The sequence below is a fragment of the Alligator mississippiensis genome, chromosome 2, assembly GCF_030867095.1.
Source record: "Alligator mississippiensis isolate rAllMis1 chromosome 2, rAllMis1, whole genome shotgun sequence".
Taxonomy (NCBI): domain Eukaryota; kingdom Metazoa; phylum Chordata; order Crocodylia; family Alligatoridae; genus Alligator; species Alligator mississippiensis.
This window is the reverse complement of record NC_081825.1, coordinates 23,935,663-23,958,615: the sequence shown is the minus strand read 5'-3', so window position 1 is coordinate 23,958,615 and position 22,953 is coordinate 23,935,663. Positions and strand designations below refer to the sequence as shown.

Sequence of the window (22,953 nt, the reverse complement as noted above, 5' to 3'; positions counted from 1 at the left end):
ATTTCTAACATTGATAGTCTCTTTGGCTTGAAAGGGTATGTTCATTTGAGTAAAGCGAGGAGGATTTTGTGCTAGATCCATTCACAGTAATGGAAAAATGATACAGGAAAGGCAAGCAGGCATTTAACCTGAATTTTATTTAAAATAGATATCATTATCTGTTATTAAAAAAATTATGTTAACTTACCTCAATATGCAAAGGAAAATATTCATAACTTGGGGAATATTTATTAAACATACATAACAATTGATCTCTTTCAGTTATATATAACTATAATATTTCGTTACAGACCTAATAATTACAATATCACCATAAAACACTGTTTATTTATAAAAATCTATTGACCAGTTAGTTGCCCAATCAGATCTGAAGCAAGAGGCACAGTTTCAACAGACACTGAAGTACATCAGGTCAGATTTTGGCTTATTCAACTTAAAAGCTGAAACAGTACTGGGGGGAGGTGAGAAGGTGGCAATACCATTATAATCGCTAATGAAAATATACAATAGTTTCAAGTGTGAGTGGGCATTCATCACACAAGTGAACAAGATGCTTTGAATTAACTGTAGTTGCAGGGAGACATAAAACTTAAAGGAAGGATCAATCAAAATCTCAAAATGAAAAACAACGTATTACTTCATTTGCACTGAAAGAACAATCACATACATTAAACACTGTGAACAAAATAGCATAAATCAGAGTAGCTTCATGGGCCTCAAAAGGGCCACTTTAGTTAGCAACAATGATGTTATAATAGTTTACCCCTAATAGTGATCTTCTCCTCCTTTTTTTTACCTTCTCCTTTGTTTCCTCCACAAGCTTGGTAAGTTTATGGTGGTCTAGTTGTCTGTTAGTGGTTGTTAACCTTATTAGACTCGAAACACCCCTTGTTAGACTCGTGACACCCCTTGGAAAATACCAGCTCTTAGCTTTCACTCATTTTTTGACTTTTGGACTTTAGAAAAATACCACATTTACTTGAAACCAAGATGAGTTTTTTCCCCCATCTAATACAGGATGTGGGGAAGCTCCTTGTTTTAAAGTAGTGTTGCTTGTAGGTGTTATGGGTGTTGTAGGCCCCTTTTGATCGGTGCCTTGCCCCCCAGCTATGTCAGGGTAAGATCAGGTTTTGATGCCACCTAGATGTTTTGGGTGCTGCCCGTTCTTTCCTGCCACATCTTTGATGTTCATTGTTGGGGAGGCAGTTCCCTGTAGGTAGCCCAAGGGGCTCTCGGACCTGGGCTGTCTTCATGAGGCTTCAAACCTTCCCTTTACCCCACTCTTACCACGTCCTTGGCCTGGGTAGATACTGCTCACCGCAGGTATTCCCCTGGATGATTTCACCTCATCCACACTGCTCGCTTCAAAAGGGTTGGGTCTGCCTGGCTGTCAGTCTTTCCGGGTCCATCCCTCATCTTAGGGTCAGCTCCCCTCACCCTGGGCAATTAAACCTGCCCCATCCGAAGCTAGACTGTAACTGAAGAAAACTTAACTGAAAAATGACTGGCGTCTGGGCCCTTGGTTCCTTGGGGGACTCGCCCGTCCCTTGTATCCTAGTAGGCATGGGGACAGGCAACCACCCTGTGCCCAGCCTCTGCTGGTTCTTCCAGCATGACCTCCATGGGGTCCGTCTGATCTGTGGTCAAGCTGTCCTGGTCCCACCAGTCAGCCAGAATCGTTTACTTCCCCTTCCCGGGGGTCTGCGATCCCCCGTGCTCTGCTTGTGCAGGGCTGCCAAAGGATGTCTGTGGTCTTGAGGGGCTGTCCCTGGCCACGGCGTCTGAGCTCCCAGTTGGAGCCCTACTGTTCTCCTGCAGCATCCCATAAGGCTGCTGCTCCCTGTTGGGGCTCCCTTGTCCCTGTCAGCTCCCAAGGCTGCTCTCTGCCTTGCCTGACTGGGTCCTTTGGCAGGCTCCCGGCTCCTTCCTCTGGCATCCAGGGTTTGAGCATTGTGGTTCTGCAGCCGGCATCTCTCGGCCAGGGTTCCACTCCCCGCTGCCCGGCACAGCTGGATCTCCGGCTGCCTTTTGAGCAGCCCACACTTATCAGGAGCCACACCCCCACTGTTCGCTGATATGCAGGCTCAGGCAGCTGCAGAACTGCTGAGCCTGCATCGGCGTTTCCTTTTGGCTGCTGCTCATCCTGGCTCCTACGGGGAGTATCGGGGCATGTCGGACAAGGGTTTGGGATATACTGGGGGGCCTTTTGCCTTCCCTCTTACACACAGAGTAGAGGGTCAGGCAGCTGTTGTTGCTCCAACTCCAGCCTTGGGGTTGAAGCTGCAGCTGCTTCCCAACTGTCCCCCAACACACAATCACATCTTCCCCCACAGCCTCTTCCTCCAGGGTCAGAGCTGGTGCTGCTGCAACCATTGTTGTATGGCTGGGCAGGGGCCAGAGTGACTGTGTGCTCCAAGTCCTGGGCTAGAGCAAGGCTGGAGCTGGGGAAGGGATAGAAGCAGCAGCAGAGGGAAAAGTTGCAAAGGCAGTGGTGGAAGTGGGGAGGTGGAAAGAGGGCAAGTGGTGGGGGGGGTGTCAACTGTTAATGGGTGCAAGCACTTCGGGGGGGGGTTGGTAACATGGGGGCACAGACATGGAGAGAAAACAGCAGGAAGAGCAGATGTTGGCAGGGGGGCAAGCACCAGAGTACATAGGCACTGGGGATGGGGAAATCAGCAGGGGGGGACAAGTGGTGGTGGGAAAAGGCAGCAGGGGGGACAAGGTGAAGGGGGTGGAGTCAAGAAGCAGGGGTGAGACACTTGACTTCTCTCTTACCTGCCCCCTACCACTGCTTGCGCAACTGTAGTGGTGGGAGATGAACTGAAGATGACTTTCCAATAACTGGATTCTAGATGTTGAACATTATGATAAGTTTATAAATTTTCCACATACTGTACAGAATCTAGTTATTGGGCGTCATCTTGGATTTTGGTAAATACGGTAAGAGCAATTCTTCTGTTGCAAAGAATTCAGTAAAAGTAAGAGTAACATTGTGTGGTGCCCTGTGCCACCCTTAAGAGAATCTTACAGTGCCCTGGTTGAGAAACATGCATTTATGGCTCGAAGTAGGACAATTATTTGGATGGTCAAAGTCTTCAGCATGCCAATATTTACAGAACTGGAAGATTCTGATGAGTAACGATGACAGAAGTAATATTTAATTTTCACTTATTGAACATATATGTTAAAGCTGTGATAAGCAAATAATATTAATGGAGATTTTTGACTGGTTAATAGCAAAACTAATAGGAAGTGCTGAAATAATCTTGCCATTATGATGTCAACAGTCCTTGAAACAACCAGGCTGGATTTGATTTCAAAGTTGTTCCAGTTCTTGACATCTTAGTATGAAAACCTTCATTTGCAACCCTTTGAAATGTTTCATTTAGGTTATCCCTTCTTAGGCCATTTTAACAGCTTATTTGAATTATAGTCTTGATCTCAGCCTGCCTACATTGGGCTTATTGGTACAAAATTCTGCCCACCATGATGGTCTCTGCAGGACTTCACTGCCTTGCAAGACTGCATTCCAGAGATTTTTATATAGCTGCAAAAAACAAAAAACAGAGTGGATTAACATAAACCAAATACAGAAATCATTTTGTATTTTGCATATGTTAAAACAGTCCAAAGAAAAACACTGAAATAGAAATGGAGCTTTATTTCAAGTTTTAAAAATAAACACAAAATAAAAATGTGCCTAAACCATGTGAAAGCCAAAACATAAAATAAAACAAAAAAAAATCCAACAACAAAAGCATATAGGCTTTGGAGCTTTAACTGCTGTAAATCTACACTACTAAACAGTTTTATGCGAGCTGAAGCTCTGCCTTTTTAACTGCTACAAACCAGCATGAAGAAACAGGAGAGGAGTGAAAACTCTGGGGTCCTTGATTTTTGGGGACTTTCTTTATTGCAACTGGATATTAATCATTTTCACATGTGTAGTTACTAGAGGAAACATTAAATGAAGCCCTTTCTTATTATGTCCACACCTAGAAGACTATATTTGAGGAAACCTAATTATGTCTGTTTTTATCCTTTTATTTCTTATGTTTCTGGAAAGTTTTACAATTTCTCTCCCAGATGTGGATGTTTATGATTGAGCATCAGAAATTCCTCTTTTATCTATCAGCACTTCATTAATTCATCAGACTTTTCCAATTTGTTATTTTATACAGCCCAGTTAAAAGGATTAAATGGGAAATATATTCTGCAAAAGTCAATTTTAATAGTGTAGACTAGGTTGGGTACTAGTCAGGTTATACCTTTTTCAATTTGGAGTTATTTGACAATTTCACATTTAATTTAAACTTAAACTCTTAATACTATTATGGAAATGAAGGTAAGAGAAGCCAGCTCTTCAGCTAATTCCAATCAGTATATTAACTCTGATTGCTTGCACAATACTTATTTACACTGTTTAAGAGTTTGGCCTCAAGTCCATTTTTAAACAAAAATTGTAAAGAATATTCAATATATTAAATGCACTGGAACCTTGATTGCCTGGGCCACTGTTAAATGAGACTCTAGTATCCATTCAAAGGTTAGTTTGACATCACAATCAAAATTGTGTATTTAGGTTTCAAACATCCAGAGGATTTCACAGAAGCAGCGGGATGAGGTTCTGGAATAGCTCCCACTAGGATTAATGGGGTAAAACAGTTTGTGAAGGGAGTATATGGCATGATTTAGTCCAGATTCTTTTGCATTGCTCTTATTACTAAAGAATAACTTACACATTTCCTAGCACCCTCTCCCTCACATTGGCAGGCTCTGATTTTTTTTTTTGTAAGAATGCAAAAATTGACTCAATAAAAAAGATGTCTCTTAAACGTTATTCCATACTGGGCTTGGGTAAGTCCACTTGTAAGTAAGGGCTGTCCATTAAGGGCTGTCACCAGAAAACTTTTTCCAATCACTAGTAACCCCTGATATGGCTCAAGAGGTAGAATTAGTCCTTAAGCCTGGAGTCAGGAATGTTTTTCCCTTTGTACACAATATAATACTTATATTAACTCTCTAAAAGTATTGTGTTATTCTCTATGTCTTGGTCACATAGTAAGCAATAAGATAACTGTAGATTTCCGGAGGTTGAGGTCAAAGTATTGAAAAGTATGGGTGTGCTCTATTCAGCATTCCTTTCTCAAATTCTTGGCAAACACCCCAGAGCATTGAAATTTGCTTTCAGGCCCATTCCTCACCAGCAAATTCATATAAGAGGACAGCCAGTTATTATATTATAGTTACCCTGTAGTTTGGTTCTGCTGAATAAGCCTAGATGGAAAATAAGAATGTCAGTTTATGATATACATACTACTTCCCTCTGTTTTTTTCATTAATACTTTTAAAATCTGTTTCATTGATTTTTTTTTAAGGCCGTTGTATATACACATATATTTTGGAGGTTTCAAAACAAACTTTCCATTCTTAACCCAAGGAGCCTTCACTACCAAATCTTTTATCAAAACTGACACATTTCTACCAAAATTCTCTCTAATCTGCCAGCATTCATGAAATCTAACGTAATGTCATGCTTTTATCTTGCTGCTGAACTAGGTTACAACTCTGAAAGATCCATTGCAATAGAGTGGTTTGATAATGATGTTTGCTTCCATGGGCATTTATGCACATACTTTTCTGTCCCAACACTTTGGAGAAGACTCAATTAATTGATTAATCAAGTCTGCTCCACGCATGAGCGAAGGCAAACTGCACTGTGCCACGTGCAGTTGTATAAGTGGTGAAATGCACACCAGTGTGCAGAAAATGGCATTGGTGTGCTTTTGAACTAAAGCACCTCTGAAGTGTTTTAGTTCAAAAGGCAGACAAGTTTCTTTGGGTGAATCTGATATCTTTTATTAGACCAACTTAAATAGTTGGAAAACAATTATTAAGCAAGCTTTTGGGTTCAAAAACCCTTCATCAGGCTAAGGAAGTTTCAGCAGTTGGTGTGTGCTCTACGACCATTTTCAAAAGTTCAAAAGTGCACTACGATCATTTTCTCAGTGCTGATGCACATTTCGCCACCTACACAACTGTATGCATCGCAGTGCTGGCTGCCTTTCAAAGTGCCTGGTGTTATGGTGCTTGTATGTTAAAAAATGCCCCAATTGTCTAGAATAAACTGCAGTAACACAGGCAGGGAACTACCACGAACCTTTTCCACTTCTACTCCTGAAGTTTTTCTCTTTACACTGCTACTACCATCTCCAGCCTCTTGTTGTCATTTCCCCAAGCTATTCCTCACCTTCTCTCCCTTAAGTGACCTGGGAATAGCTGCAGAATGTTAGCATCCCCTCCAGTCCAATACTGCAGTAATGCTGGGAAGTGATGTCAGGCTGGTTGGCTCAATGACACATTGGAAATACTTCATGCCAGAGAAAGCAGAGCTAAGGGACTGAAGTGAGGGCAATATCCTAACCCAGAGGTACTTAACTTCTGGCGTGTGGGCCAGATCCAGTCCACAGCTGCAAGTCACCTGTCTGTGGGGCTGCTCACACATCTGGGAATTTGGCAGTGAGGGGAGTGGTGGCACCTCTCCCTTGCTGCCAAACTTCCAGATCCATGGGAAGCCTTGGGTCCTGCATGCTGGATCCAGCACCTGATCCCAACACACAGGGCCAGGTGGGGGCACTACCATGCCCCAGGGCCCAGTCCTGATGTGGAGGGCTGGAAGGGATGGGGGAAGGATTCCTGGACCCCCCGCCCTGGGACCTAATTATGACAGGAGAGGTTGGGAGGGGGAGGTTCCAATCCTCTGGAACCCAATTGTGTATGAGGGGGTGGTGCCAGCCCCCTGGAACTGAATCCCAGTGCAGGGAAACAGGATGAAGCCACACTGACCCCCTGGGACCCAAATCTGGTGTGAGGGGCAGAGAGAGGGTGGTGCCATGCCCCAGGGCCCAATTTAGCCCACAGACAGACTCCAGGCCACCCATCTGGCCTCTGGGGCCAAAAGGTAGAGCACGATTGTCTTAACTGGCATGAGTCCATCATTGCTAAAGTAAATGGAAATAAAAGCCATTGCTTTTAAAAGTCTGTTCTATTCTGCTGCTTCACGCTGTCTCTAGTATTCCCTAAGGCAGTATAGTCTACTGGTTGGAACACAATTTAAATCAGGAACTTAATCTGGGAATTTAACCAAAGCTCCTAGGTAGTAAAAAAGAGGAGATGGTATTTGACTGTTACAGCCTGGTGGGAGGTTTAATTTACTAACATCCACTAATTGCTTTGAGAAGTTTGCAAGAACTCTGGAAGAAAAGGCATGGTCAAAATACAAATTAAAAATATGTCAATGTAGAAATCATGCTGATACCCTTGGTGTTACAGTTGCTATTTGGCTTGTAGTCATATTGTCCTTCTTTACTTTTCCGCCACACCTTGATGGCAAACAGATAGATGCAGAAGGAAATTACAGTGGGAGGTGATCTTCCTAGTAAGCATCTGGGTCGTTACTGTGGGCCTCTTTACAGAGCACCTTCAACCCCTACACCCTGTCCTATGCACACCTGTGATGTTGCAGCATCTGTCTATCTCCCTCTGGTTGATCACAATATTGCACTCTTTCAGCTATCCCTTTAACTAGCTCACTGATGCTGCCTATAGTGGGCTTGCAGTCCTCTGCTTGCTTTTTTCTTTAGGTGGTTCTCTTCACAGCCCTTCTGTTATCCCTGATAATTGGCTAGTGGTTTGACAGCTGCATTAATGGCTGGTCCTCGTCTCTTCTGGGTCCCAGTGTCCTCTGACTCTTCTCAGTGTGTGCATTCACTGAAACACTTATCCCCCCACACAGAGTCCAGACTTCATGGGGCTCCCTTGGAGGGAGAGGGGAATCACCCAATTCCCTCTGCTTCACGAACTGTCTCCTCTTGTCTTTTCTTCCTGCAGGAGAAGCCCCGTGTCAGTTCATCACTCACCCATGCCACTGTCTTCCCCGTCAAGGACATTTCCGCTGCTTCCTGGCATCTGGTAAGCACGCTCGGGACTACGTCAGCACTCTGGAATGACTTGGCCCCAGTCTCTGCACTGTCATTTGGAGTGGCCCCTCACTCTGGCGGTTCTCCCCCCCGCCTTGGGTCTCTCCTCTTGACCTGCATTCCTTTTACCTCCTGCTTCCTCCCCCAGGAGGCAATCCTCCCCAGCCTGGCTCTCACGTGGTTCTATGCAGGAGCCTGGGTGGAACCTGATTGGGAACACCTGGGTTCCCGGTGCTCTGTGCTGTCTCACCTTTCCCACTGCAGCTCAGACATGCGTAAGTTTTCTTCCTCTCCTTTCCATGTGATGTGTCCCTTTTTCCTGCCCAGTAACAAGTCTCTCACTGGGGTTGTACAGAGGCAGCAGCAAGGCGCCAGACTTCCATGCATAGACCCTGAGATGGTGCAGAGTCACTTGGAAGAACTGGATGCCTTTAAGTTGGCAGGCCCGGATGAACTCCATCTGAGGGTACTGAAGGCACTGGCCGACATCATTGCAGAGCCACTGGCGGGAATATTTGAATGCTCGTGGCGCACGGGCCAAGTCCCGGAGGACCGGAAAAGGGCTAACGTGGTCCCCATTTTCAAGAAGGGGAGGAAGGAGGACCCGGGCAACTATAGGCCAGTCAGTCTCACCTCCATCCTTGGCAAAGTCTTTGAAAAAATTATCAAGGCTCACATTTGTGAGAGCCCAGCAGGACAAATTATGCTGAGGGGAAACCAGCACGGGTTCGTAGCAGGCAGATCGTGCCTGACCAATCTAGTCTCTTTTTATGACCAGGTTATGAAATGCCTGGACACAGGAGGAGGGGTGGATGTCATATACTTGGACTTCAGGAAGGCCTTTGATATGGTATCCCACCCCATACTGGTGAACAAGTTAAGAGGCTGTGACTTGGATGACTACACAGTCTGGTGGGTGGCGAATTGGCTGGAGGGCCGCACCCAGAGACTCGTGGTAGATGGGTCGGTTTCGACCTGGAAGGGTGTGGGCAGTGGGGTCCCGCAGGGCTCGGTCCTTGGACCGATACTCTTTAATGTCTTCATCAGTGACTTGGACGAGGGAGTGAAATGTACTCTGTCCAAGTTTGCAGATGACACAAAGCTATGGGGAGAAGTGGACACGCCGGAGGGCAGGGAACAGCTGCAAGCAGACCTGGACAGATTGGACAAATGGGCAGAAAACAACAGAATGCAGTTCAACAAGGAGAAATGCAAAGTGCTGCACCTAGGGAGGAAAAATGTCCAGCACACCTACAGCCTGACCTGCTGGGTGGCACGGAAGTGCGGACTCCAAGATGAACATGAGCTGGCAGTGTGACGAAGCCATCAGAAAAGCCAATGGCACTTTATCATGCATCAGCAGATGCATGACAAATAGGTCCAAGGAGGTGATACTTCCCCTCTATCGGGCACTGGTCAGACCGCAGTTGGAGTACTGCGTGCAATTCTGGGCACCACACTTCAAGAAGGATGCGGATAACTTGGAGAGGGTCCAGAGAAGGGCCACTCGTATGGTTAAGGGCCTGAAGACCAAGCCCTACGAGGAGAGACTAGAGAAACTGGACCTTTTCAGCCTCCACAAGAGAAGGCTGAGAGGCTACCTTGTGGCTGCCTATAAGTTCATCACGGGGGCACAGAAGGGAATAGGTGAGTATTTATTCATCAAGGCGCCCCCGGGGGTTACAAGAAATAATGGCCACAAGCTAGCAGAGAGCAGATTTAGATTGGACATTAGGAAGAACTTCTTCACAGTTCGAGTGGCCAAGGTCTGGAATGGGCTCCCAAGGGAGGTGGTGCTCTCCCCAACCCTGGGGATCTTCAAGAGGAGGTTAGATGAGTATCTAGCTGGGGTCATCTAGACCCAGCACTCTTTCCTGCTTATGCAGGGGGTCGGACTCGATGATCTATTGAGGTCCCTTCCGACCCTAGCATCTATGAATCTATAAACAGACACCACAGCAGGTGTCCTGTTACAAACCTCCCCAGTGTGACGGCCTGGTCTTTTACAGGCCTGAAACACCTTTTCCAGTGTGCTCTACAACAGTCTTCAAAGTCCTATTGGTTGATGGTTGCCCTCGCCACTTCCTTCTGCATCCGTAATAGGAAATCTGCCATGATTTCTAATTTTCCGGGGCAATGTTGTATGAAAAAAGAGAATGGCTGTAGAGCTGTAGCCTACCACATCTAGTGTTTTCTGTTTTTGCTGACTGTAACCACCTAAGAAGGATGTGATCCATTGCTAAAACAAAATTCAGCCCTAGCAGATAGTATCAGAAGAGTTCAACTCCCCACTTAACCATTAGGCATTTTCTTTCCATTGTTGAGTAGCATGTTTTTGCCCCTGATAATCTGAGGCTAGCTAAAGATACAGGGTGTTCCTCCCCTTTTACTCGCTGTGTCAGGACGGCCCCTACAGCCACAGAGGGGGCATCAGTCTGTAAGCCAAAGGTCTGTTTAAAGTCCAGTGTGAACAGTACTGGGGCCTGGCACAGGGCTTCCTTGATCTTGAAGAATTTCTAAGCTGGCAGGTCCCGGTGTACTGGCCCCATTCGTGAGCCTTTGATTAAATCTGTTAACAGGACAGTCAACTCTCAGAATCAAGGAAGAAACCTTCTATAATAATTTACTAAACCAAGGAAAGCATATTTTTGTTTCTTAGTTCTAGGGAGGCTATAACATCAGATGGCCTCCACTTTATCTGTGAGTGGCTAAATTGGCCCTTGGCCTACCTTGAACCCCAGATATTTTGGCGCTCTCTGGCCTAAGGAGTATTTTCCAGGGTTGCTGTCAGACCATTACTTCTTAATTCCCTTAATACATGTTTGAAATGCTGCATGTGTTGTTCCGAGGTCTTGGAATAAATTATTATGTCATCTATATATTCAGCAGTGTACGCTTGATGTGGGGTCAATATGCGGTCCATTAGACGTTGGAACAAAGCAGCTGTCACATGCAGACTGAAGAGCATGTGCGTGAACTGATACAGCTCCCATGGGGTCCTGAAAGCTGTTTTTTATCCTGTCTTCCCTGGCCATGGATATTTGTCAATAGTCTTTTGTTAGGTCCAAAGTAGAGATGTACCTTGCCTGCCCGATTTTTTCTAGCATTTCCTCTGTTTGGTATTGAGAACGCGTTGAGAGGAGATCATATTGACCTTCCAGAAGTCTATACATAGCCTCATGTTTGCATTTGGTTTGGCTATTACCACCAGCGGAGTTCTCCATGGATTCTGCAATTCCTTGATAATACCCCTCTCCAGCATCACATCCAATTCCTTCCGTACGGGCTCGTATAAGGAGTGGGGTAATCTCCTCCAATATTCTCTCACTATGCTCTCTGAGGGAGTAATTATTCTATGTTGCACATCTTTGGCTCTACCCAGTTCTTTCATCAAGATGTCTTTGAAGTCTCTGATCAATTGTTTTATCTGGTCCCAACCACCCTTGGGGATTCATATTCTAACTACAGGTCCTGCCTTGTCACCCCTGGGACTAGAGCCTCCTCCTCTAAGTCCCAGTTTAGGTTCCATTCCCCATAGATCTAGGAATCCCGCTTCTAGGCTTTCCCACTTCTTTAGCAGATTAATGTGGTATACCTAGGTAGGTTTCCTCAATCCTAGTTGCTCTATTTTGTAGTCTATTGGATTTAGCTTCCAGACTACCCTAAAGGACCCTTGCCATCAAGCAATCATCTTACTCAGATGATCTCTCAACATGACTAACATCTGGTTTCCCATTTGAAACTCCCAGTCCTTAGACCCTCTCTCATAGTACTGCTTTTGCCATTCCTGGCTTTTCTCCAAATTGCCCTGGGCTCTTTTTCTCACCCTCTCCAAGCGTTGCCTTAATTCCAATACCTACCACATTCTCCTCCAACTTGTTGACTTGTTTTCTTGCCAGCCCTCACAGATCAAGTCCAATAGGCCTTGGGGTCTACGACCACATATTAACTGAAATGGTGAGTAACCTAAGGATGCCTGGGGCACCTTCTGGGTAGTGAACGTTAGTGGCAGAATGCTAAGTCTCCACTTGTAGGCATCTCCTTGGATGCCCGTTTTGATCATCACCTTCAGAGTGTGGTTAAACCACTCTACAAGGCCATCTGTTTGTGGGTGATACACTAATGTGCGCAGCTGCCTAATTTTTAAGATCACACAGACCCCCTTCAACACAAAATTTGTACCTTGGTCAGTTAGGATTTCACGGGGGATTCTCACCCTTGTTATCCATTTAATTAACTCCTTGGTCACTGTTTGCATAGGCACTGCTTTGGGGTAGTGAGTGGCATAGTTCATTATTACCAGCATGAACTGGTAACCCATGTCACTCTTTGGAAAGGGTCCCAAGATATCTAAAGCCACCCTATCGAAAGGCTTGGTAATGATGGGCAGCAGTTGTAAGGGTACCTTTGGCAGGTTTGATAACCAAGTACCATAGGAATTCTGGACATGTCCTGCAAAACTGCCTGACCTTTTTATGTAGCCCAGGCCAATACACGCGCTGAGTGAGGCGGCCCACCGTCTTGTCTGACCCTTAAGACATGTCCCATCTAAACCAATTTCCTCCAATACCTTTGTGGTACTAATACTTGGGCCACTTCCATCCCATTGGTTTTCCTCTTTTTGAGCCAATATAATATGCCATCACTTACCTCAAACCGAGGCCATCTGGTCATCAAATCTGGGCACAGTACCTCACCCTCCTGCTTGGCTAGGTTCTTGGTATACACCTGATGGAAGGTAGGTTCCTTCTCTTGTTCTTCCCTGAAATTTGCTTCCCTGATCACCTCAACCAGGTCAATGACTTTTTCAGCTTTGTCATGGGCCCTGTTATCTCCCACAAAGCCTTCCTCTGAGGTCTCCAATATCTCTTTCTGTGATCATGGGCCTGTTCCATTACTTCACAGAAATAAGGCCAGTCACTCCCAAGTAGCATTTGGCAGGGTAGTGTGCAAGCAAATCCCACAGTTAGCTCTTCTGTTTTCCCCATCACCAGCATTGATCCAGCATCCTGGATATGTATAGGAGGCACCATGTATGAAAACCATACTGATCTCTGCATCTTCTTCTCCCATATGGGGGTCAACTACTCCCTCCTTTATCATGGTTTGGGTACATCCAGAGTGATTATTGTGGGAATGATATGGGAACCCACCTTCACATCCACCATTGGTTTAGGTATTCAACTCATAACCTTCAGTCTCCCAAAGCCGCAGTCCATCTTTCCCTTGGGGCCGTGCTTGGGTAGTTGCTCTCAAGGCTTCTGGTCCCCTATCCCACAGGCGTCACTCCTCAAGCCTATGGGTGCAATATCAGGCAATATGCTCTGAGGCACCACACCTGTAGCAGGTTACCTCTTGTGGTTCCACTCTGCACTGCCCTAATTGCTGGTCTTAGCCTCTTCTGTCTTCTTACTTGTGGCCTCAGCACATACCAGGGGTCCAGCGATCTTGTGGCCTTTCCCCCAGGTCCCTACCTTCTCTGCAGCCGTGAATGCCTCAGCCAGTGTAAGAGCCTCCTCCATACCTTGGGGTTGATGCCTCCTTACCAAACACTGGGTGCCCTCTTCCAGGTCTTCCAGGAATTGTTCCAGCATGAATAAGTCCAAAACCTCAGCCACTGTCTTGCCTTCATTTTGAACCCATCATTCAATGAAGTCTCTGTGGGTCCGGGCTAACAGCCTAGGCCACTGCTCTTCTGAAATCTTCTTTGCCCAGAACTGCTGGCGACAGAATTCTGGGGCAATCTTGAAGAGGTACAGAACTGCCTTCTTCATCGTTTGGTAGTCATTAGCCTCGTCTTGCACTAGCTCCCTGTAGGCTGCCTTGGCCTTCTCAATTAGTAAGGGACCTAATGGGTGTGCCTACCTTCTCTGGTCCCAGCCAGCAGCTAGTACAGCCCTCTCAAAGGCCTCCAAGTAGGCCTCTATATCATCCTCCACTGTCATCTTGAGAACTCTCAAACTTTCTGTGGACATTAACATGACAGCTTGCTGTGTCTTGATTGTCTTGCTGAGTTCCTGCCGCCGGTTTAGCATGGCAATTCTTGCCTCAGCCTCCTGTACCCTGACCAACTCTTCGATTTGCATCTGCTGTCCCTGCAGTAGTTGTAACACTAGTTTATGCACCTGCTGCCAAACCTCCAGATTCCTGCTGTTGGGTTGGTTGCCTCCATGGCTTCCTGGACAATGTACCACTGTAGAATTTGTGCTGATACCCTTGGTGTTGTGATCACTATCTGGCTTGTAGTTGCATTGTCCTCCTTTACTCACCTGCCATACCCTCATGGAAAACTGATAGATGAAGAAGGAAAATGGAGATTGGGAGGTGGCCGTCCTAGTCAGTATCTGGATTGTGACTGTGGGCCTCTTCACAGGGTGCCTCCAACCCCTACACCTTGTCTTGACCACATCTGTGATGTTCTGGCCATCCATGCCTCTCCGGAGGTCTTCCTCTCCCTCTGGTTGATCCTGATATTGCACCCTTTCAGCTATCCCTTTACCTAGCTCGCTGCTGCTGCTGCCTATAGTGGGCTTGCACTCCTTTGCAAGCTGTTCTCTTCACAGCCCTTCTGTTATCCCTGAGTGATAAGTGGCAGCATTAATGGCTGGCCCTCGTCTCTTCAGGGTCCTAGTGTCCTCTCACCCTGCTCAACATGGACATTTGCCGACCCACTTATCGTTCTTTCCTGGAGTCCAGCCTTCCCAGGGCTCCCTTGGACAGAGAAGGGAATTGCTCAATTCCCTCTGCTTTGGGAACCAGCTCCTTCTGTCTTTTCTTCCCACAGGAGAAGCCCCGCATTGGTTCGTCACTCGCCCATACTGGTCTCTTCCTGCCGAGGATGTCTCCGCCACCTCCCAGCATTCGGTAAGTACCTTTACTTTTGGGGCTGCATCAGCACTCTGGAAGGACGAGGCCCCAGTCTCTGCTCCACTGGTTGGTGGCCCCCGCCCTCACAGGTCTCTCCTCTAGACCCGTGTCCCTTTTTCCTCCTGGCTCCTCCCCTGGGAGCCAATCCTCCCCAGGCTGGCTCCCATGCATTTCTCTGCTGGAGCTGGATGGAACTCAATTAGGAACACCTAGGCTCCTGGTGCTCTGCGCTGTCCCGCCTTGGCTCAGACATAGGTAAGTTTTCTTCCCCCCCATTCTCTGTGTGATGTGTCCCTTTTTCCCTCCAGTAACAGGCACCATAGCAGATGTCCTGTTACAGCTAAGTTTTCCCAACAGACTGGAGAAATGAACCATTTTAGATGTAATGCTAGTACTTTACAGAGTGTCTAATAAAAAGAACATTTGCCAAACTCAGCTGGCTTGCTAGCAGTATGATATCAAAAGTGAGCATTGGCGTTCCCTGAACCACCCACATACACCAGAAATTCCATTTTGATTTGAAACCAGGCTGGCTTTATTTGTAGCCTGGAATACATGACATATTGCTGGATGCTGTTAGGAAACACTGTTTTGCCTTGGAAAAAATATTTTTAATACTTAACAGATCAAGTCTGTGCATGTCCACAGAAATAAATTAGAAGCTAATGCTTTCATTTTGCAGATATAAACACTTGATCTAGGAAGAGGGTGGCTCTTCCAGTCAGAATACTTCATTTTATGTCACTGATCTCTCAAACAGTAACAAGAGAGTGGAACAAAACAAGTCCATCTGTCTTTAAAATTTTGATGATGCTTCTCATATATTTTTTACCTGACATCTGCATGAAATAAAGCTGAAAATACTATGCAGTGTTCCTGAAATGGAGCTGTCAATTTAAAAAATGCTGCAGATTCATAATGTTAAAATTTTTTCTAGAAGGAATAACATGTTTTTAAAATGGGTTTAATATCAAATGGCATTGAAACAAATGCTTCTGAGGCCTCATCCACACAAACCAAGTGGAGGGCAGGGGAACTGATTCAGAATCAGTCGAATTCAGTCCACTGACTTCAGCAAGCCTTGTGCCTGGCCCAATATTCAAAGAACAGTCACGTTTCTTTACTGTTATGTGGAAAAAACAATATTGGAGATCTATGGGGGGCAGGGCAACAGAACAGGATTAGTGTAGGGGGAATCACTCTGAGAAAGTGGGTATAATAATACTAGGTGCTTTCTGCTGCAAACTAGAGAACTCCTGGAGGCATTCTGAATATTTTCTACTTCTCTCTCTGCTGAAGTACAGATCTGTATTCAATTCTTGTCTCTGATATATCATTATCAGGCACAATAATTATAGCCATGGGACAACTGTGTATTCTACTTTGTTCAGTCTCAGACATTTATTGTAATATGACTTTCTAATCAAAAAGATATAAACATTTGATCATGATCTTATATTATATCCACCTGTAATACAGACACTTTTCCAAAACTCTTTGCTCTCTTGGACCAAGGGAGAGACTGACTCACATATCCCTTATTCAATTTGGCAAGCACAGAACAAACTGCTTCTAGGGATATTTGTAAGTCAGCAACATTTCCAGGTCTCATAGCAGAATGTTATTGCCAAAACAGGCGCTGGGACACTAGCGTGAAGAAACACATTTTAAAATCTTAGCTAGCGTGTTTCCAAGCAGTTCTGGGTGCTTTGATGTTCAGAATGTGCTAAGCCAGGGATTTTGCACCCTTTTTAAGGAATGTGTACCCCTTATGGTGGCAGCAGCCAGTGTGGAGTTAGGTGTGGGTGACGGAGACCAGATGCTGATGGGGAGTTTGCACGCGGTGGTGGCAGCATCGTGGGGTGGTGAATGGTAATGGCAGCTGCTGCATGTGAACTCCCTCTGCCCCGCCACATCTGGGTAACTCCTAGCACTTTTCCAAGTACGTCCGGGGGTACGCATACCCCAATTTGACAACCTCTGTGCTAAGCACTCACCCTCTGAAAACTGGGGCCCCTCCTGGTGTTTCAGGTTGGTTTGCCAAAAACACTAGTTACTTTTGAAGGCGCTGACCTTGTGTTAACAAACTTAGTTTGAAGCTGAGTTAATTTTTTGTGAAGCACTTGAAGGCCCTTTAAATACTCTTATTTGAAGGCAAAGCACAGAGTTATTATAACTGGTCACTGATGTGTTTTTATGACATTCTTCAAGCTAAGAGCCATCTCAATCCTTTATAAGGTTTTTACTGACATGTTAAATACTGACTGAGAATGATTTTTTGCTGTGATGCAATGTAATTCCTACTTGGAACAAGTTTTAAATTTACTTTTCTCTTACTATATATAACACTTTCACCAAGTGTCTGAAAGTGAAGATGAACTTTCATGTTAATTAGGTCCATAAACGACACTAAACTTGGGGGGATGTGAACATCAGTTAAGTCACTGGAACAATCTTAGGCTATTTAGAAATGGAGCCAGAGATATGAGCACAAGTTTCAAACTGGACAAGTACAGAGAATAATACATCTGGTTAGACAATAATCTGAAACCACAATATTATGGGGAAAGATTCACCAAAAGCACAGTTAAGATGAAATACTGGCCTCAGAGTCAATGGGAGTTTAGTCAGTGAAGCCAGGATTTCATTCCCAAAGTGATAATGGGTGGCAGATTAAATTAACTGGGCAATATGATACAGAAGTAAAAAACAAACAAAAAAAAAAGTAGTCTAGCTTTGGGTCCATATGCAGTTCCATCGTGGAAACTGAACCAATGCTTTTTGGAATCAGAATGAAGAGAAAAATTAGGAGGAAAGTGAAGTTCCTCCAAATATTACAATACCTAGAAAATAGATTTTTCTTCAAAGAATCATGGGGTTCTTTAAATATAATCATTTTTAGTTCTGGGTATGCAGGGATTTTCACAACAGAAAACATCCTGAGTAATAACACTGACTTTTTTTACTATACATTGGAGCTAGTATAAATTGTTGTAGATCAACTTAAGTCAAATTAGTTGCAGCAGCATGTACCAAGGAACTATCTCCCTTATTTCTAGCCTGTGAAACTTCTTCAGCATAAGATATGAGTACACTTACAGACATACCGTTTCAATGATTGGTTTTACAAACACGGGGATGTTATTTACCTCTCCATCAGATCTGCCAATGGGTGAGTTCAGAATGAAGTCAGGAGGAGCAATGACATCAACCAAGGCAACAGCATCATCTTTCAACTGTTCAAAAACAAAGGGCATAATTTTGGAAGCTCATACTGATTTCTATAGTTACCTGTGAACAACAGAGAAGCTGAATTCTTGCTCTAGTTATCAGCCAAGAGTAATTAAAAAACTTATATTTTAAAGATTAATTTATCAATTAAAACCATGTAGATTTTTTTCCCCTCTAGATAAGAAACCCACAACATTCTGTACTTTAGTGACTGCTTTTAAGACATATTTTCATCTAGGCAGTATCATAAAATATTAATTTTGTAATTCATTCTTTTAAATAAGTCTTCTGGAATTCTTTTCTTCATAATTTCATATATTTCTTGGGCAAAAGTGTACTTCAGTTTGAAAAACTATGCGTTGAAAAAGAATAAAACATAGCCAATATTTATGAGCCAAGATGATAACGAAAGAAATAGAACTGTATTACAGCTGCCAAGTGTTCTTACTGGCCTGCCCTTTTAACAAACTTCAGATAACTTCAACTTTTAATAAGGCTTCAGATGACAAATGAAACCCAGAGCAATACCTGCCAAGCATTTTCTCTAAAATATGAAATATCACTTTATCTAGGCTCTTGGTGAATAACCTTCAGGATTTATCCCACTATTTATGCCACTAACCTGCCCTGTAAAAAAAAAAGCTGTTCAGTTGCTAATAGTATAGCATCCTAGTCAATGAGCTCTTGAAGTGTAGAATAACTGGTAATGTTTCTTTTTGGTATTAGTTTTATATTGCTATCCAACCAGACCAAAACAATACCAGAAGCTTACCTTGGAGCAAAGTTCCAGAATAGCATTTTGGATGAACCTACTAGGTTGTTCACCTGAAATATATCCACCTGCAAATATATTGATGGAGAAATGAAACTGTGAAGTAAAATCAATTAGGATTGTACTGATATATTCCTTTTACAAAACACACTGTTTATTCGTTTAGCAGCACTGAAGATTACATACAGCCTCTTTTGGGAATCACAGGCTGCTTACAGACTTAAAAAAAGAATGACACTTTCGTTTCAGCTTGGCACACTTCTGTGCCAAGCTCAGCGCATGCCCAGAAGAGGCACTGCATTAGGTAAACCCAGCTTGCTCAACAACTGTATAGATTGGGAACTTAAGTGGGGCTTTTTGGCTCTTTTATCTAAGCTGATTGAATCAGCTATTGGATAAAAAAACCCCAAAAGCTCTGCTAAAGCACCTGATCTATACAGAGGCTGGGGATCTAGGTCAAACTAACATGCTTCTTCTTCCAGTATAGCACTGTTTTGTTTTATTTTTTTCTTTTCACGTCTGCAAGCAACCATAGTGATAGTCTTACTCATGAAGCTGCAAAACTCTGCCTTCTTCATGTGGTTACATATTCCTCATTCTCTCCCACAGTGGATCACATATATGCTTAAGTTCACTATGACCTTAAAGTGGACAGACCAAATCTTTTAATATTAACAGTACAGACTCATGGTTTTAGATTCAGACAAGGAAGGCCTATAGTTTTTCTTGTGAGCATGGGCCTGCCACCCCACATTCATAGTATATAGACCTGAATATCTACCCCACAGTAGTGCATAATATAGACAATAAGAAACAGACCATGACTGGAATCGTCTCTTCTTGACAATGTATAGAATAAATGAAGATTACAATTCAGGGCATTAGACGATGACCAACAGAACATAGAGAGGGAGTTGATCTCACCTTGATAGAGCACAGCCATATGTTTACTTAAAGACCATAGTCCATAGAGAGCACTGAGTTGCTTTAGTACAGGCTGGAGAGTAGATGGTGTGGTGGGATCATGAGTGTAATCATGGTATCTTTGTAAGACTGTATGCTCAATAAAAGCTATAGCTAATGAACGACAGTAGTATACCTTAAGAAAGAGAAAGGGAGGATTAGATTGCAAAGTTGTTATATGAATAAATGAGTTATACTGAGTGAATCACAGATAGATATGGAAATACTTGTGTTACAGCCAATTTATTACACTGATCAAAATTGTTTCTTACATTCATTTTGCATTAGTCGTTTGTTTGTTTCCTATATATACTTAGTTGCAATTGGTATGGCTGTCTTAAATCTCTGTAACAGACAGGAAATGTATAGAATGAATAAATAAATATATTATGTATTATATATAGTCTGTTACAGAAATTTAAAAGAAAACCAAACCAATTATGGCTAACTTCATGTGCATGTAACACATTTAAAAAAAAGCATATTCTTAAAAATGCAACTCTATAACTAATTTAAGGCAGTGGTTTTCAAACTATTTTGGCCACATGCCCTTTTACCTGCAAAATATCACTGTTTGTACTCCCTACACCCAATGTATTTCTGCACATTCATTCCTTAGGAAAAGTGTCTACACTGAGATCAGTGCACTGCAATGCCATTATGGTGATTTGAATCACTGTCCTGATTCGATTCGGCTGAATCCGAATCCAAAGATATTCAGCGCTGAATCTTATTTGGCTGTAGACTACACAGGCAGGCAGTGCCAGCAGGAGCAGCTGGGAGAACAGCCGGACGAGGCCCAGCTTGAGCTGGCAGCCCCGGGAGAAGCTGCGGGGGCTGGGGGGAATGATTGGGGAGCTGGGGGATTGAGCCAGGAACTGGGGGGAAGGTCCTGTTCATTCCCCCAGGCCACAATCATTCCCCCCAGCTGCCCATTCGAATCCTCAGTTCCCAGTTTGATCCCTCAGCTCCCAATCATTCCCTCAGCTCCCCTATGATTCCCCCAACCCCCATGGCTTCTCCTGGGGCTGCCAGAACTGCCTGCCCTGCCCTGGTCAGGGGGAAGCTGGGAGAGCAGTTGGGGGAGCCGTGGCTTGAGCTGGCAGCCCTGGGAGAAGCTGCGAGGGCTGGGGGAAATGAACACTTGGCTTCCTCCAGCTCCTGGTTTGATTCCTCAGCTCCCAATCATTCCCCCCAGCCCCTGTGGCTTTTCCCCGAGCTGCCAGCACTGTTGGCCTCACCCCGGCGGGGAGGCGCCAGGGGAGCAGCCAGACAAGCTGCAGCTTGAGACAGCAGCCCTGGGAGAAGCCGCAGGGGTTGCGGGGAATGATCAGGGAGCTGGGGGAATGATTGGGAGCTGGGGAATCGAACCATGAGCTGGGGGAAGCACCTGCTCATTCCCCCAGCCCCTGATGATTCCCCCCCAGCTCCTGGTTTCATTTCCCAGATCAATCTGCCAGCTCCCTGATCATTCCCCACAGCTCCCAATCATTCCCCCAGCTCCCTGATCATTTCCCCCAGCCCCTGCGGCTTCTCCCAGGGCTGCCAGCACTGCCTGCCTCACCCCAGCAGGGGAGGGGAGGGGAAGGAAGAGGAGGAGGTCAGCCAGGGGAGCAGCTGAATGAGCCTTAGCTTCTCCTGGGGCTGCTGGTTCAAGTTGGGATTCATCCGGCTGCTCCTGCAGCTACTCCCACCAGCACTGCCTAGTGCCTGCCTGTACAGTCTATGGTCGAATCTCCGAATCTCTCCGAATCACTTTGGAGGCTTCCAATTGAATTTGGATAGATTAATGGGTCTCCTAATTTGATTGGGATCAAATCGAATCAGCTGCCGAAGCTTTGCACAGTCCTAGTAAACATGGCTTGGAAAACCACTGTTCTGTGGCATCTGTGATTAATGTCACAGTCTGATATAAGGTTACAAGCCACATCAGAACATGCTTAAACTCTGGGGTGGAAGAAATATTTTCCTCAACAGCAAGACTTTAACTTGGATCAGAAAGTCAAGATTAAAATCAGTTTTTTGGTCACAACCTAGCGGGTCTCAATATCCTGGTTGGATCCCTGAAAAACTCATTCTTGCCCTTTTCTTTCCCATTTCTTCCCATTTTATAAACACTCTCATGTAGCCCTTCATTGTTCCCATCAATCATTTGACTGAGAACAAATGGACAGGATGTCCCTCTGAGCTTGTTAACCTTGTTCAGCCAGCATGAAATATCACTGATGAGTGATACAAAGCACTCCTCCCTTGCTGCCCTGGGATGTCTCCATTGAACTTCTAACCCCTAAAACCACTGGGACAGACCAGGAATCTCTTCCAGATCTCCTGAAGCAAGACTGAGCACTATATTGCGTCTCTGCCAGTGGGCAGACAGCAAAGGCTTCTTCATGCCTCAGTGATTTGAAATCAAATATGCAAAGGCCTTCAAAACTCCAGAGTGTTAATTGTTTTCAGATATTTTTAATGTACACAATTTGCAATAAAAATCTTCCCTTCCCCTGCATAAGATGGGAAGAATGCCTAATAGTCCAAAATATTTGACCCCACGAGTTTAAGGGAGATGCAGGGCAAGACACATCTGTACTGTGCAGTAAAGAAACTTTTTTTAAAACATACTAGGCCATATACCACTTTCCGAAAAGGTCTCATTCAGTGACCTATCAGATGCAATCTTAGTATGGTTCATACCTCTGTTGGCTGTCAAGACAAGTAAGGCAACACGTTGTTCTTGATTTGATTCAGCAAAACATTTCTCTCTTTGCCTGCTGCTATGATGCAGGTGGAGAGGGTTTATTCACATTCATCACTGGTTTTACAAAGTCCCAATGAGGAGACATCCTGGGGGGTAAATTGCTGGGAAAAGCCACATTGTCAATTCTTTGATACTGAGTTGAGTATTTCTTGTTCTTGTTGTGAGTTTCAATGCACTTTGCAGTTAAGGCAGGCTGTCACCAGAGCAAGAGATCTCTCTGGAGTGACAAATATCAAAGTATTCTTTACTTGGGGACCAGCCAATTTTATTCACTGACGTTTGTGGCGCGTTTGGGAAGCTTGGGGCTACAAGTGATGGTTTGAGCCATGCTTGGCTGCTAAGCCTTGTTGGGAAGACAGTACGTCCACCATTAGTGGATTGTAAAC

The 22,953-nt window shown here is 44.6% G+C and overlaps 1 protein-coding gene across 2 annotated transcripts in view; it reads right to left on the bottom strand.

Annotated features, from left to right (window-relative positions):
- Window positions 1-307: 307 nt before the first annotated feature.
- Window positions 308-22,953, bottom strand: part of LOC102569403 (peroxisomal acyl-coenzyme A oxidase 3) — an 83,311-nt gene continuing 60,665 nt past the window's right edge. For both annotated transcript variants that reach the window (XM_059721538.1, XM_059721539.1), the window contains 4 exons: window positions 19,774-19,948; window positions 18,850-18,917; window positions 17,996-18,082; window positions 308-3,547 (listed from right to left, as the gene is read on the bottom strand). In XM_059721538.1, coding sequence (XP_059577521.1) covers window positions 3,428-3,547; window positions 17,996-18,082; window positions 18,850-18,917; window positions 19,774-19,948 — 450 coding nt within the window. In that variant the 3' untranslated portion in view covers window positions 308-3,427. The remainder of the gene's footprint in view (window positions 3,548-17,995; window positions 18,083-18,849; window positions 18,918-19,773; window positions 19,949-22,953) is intronic.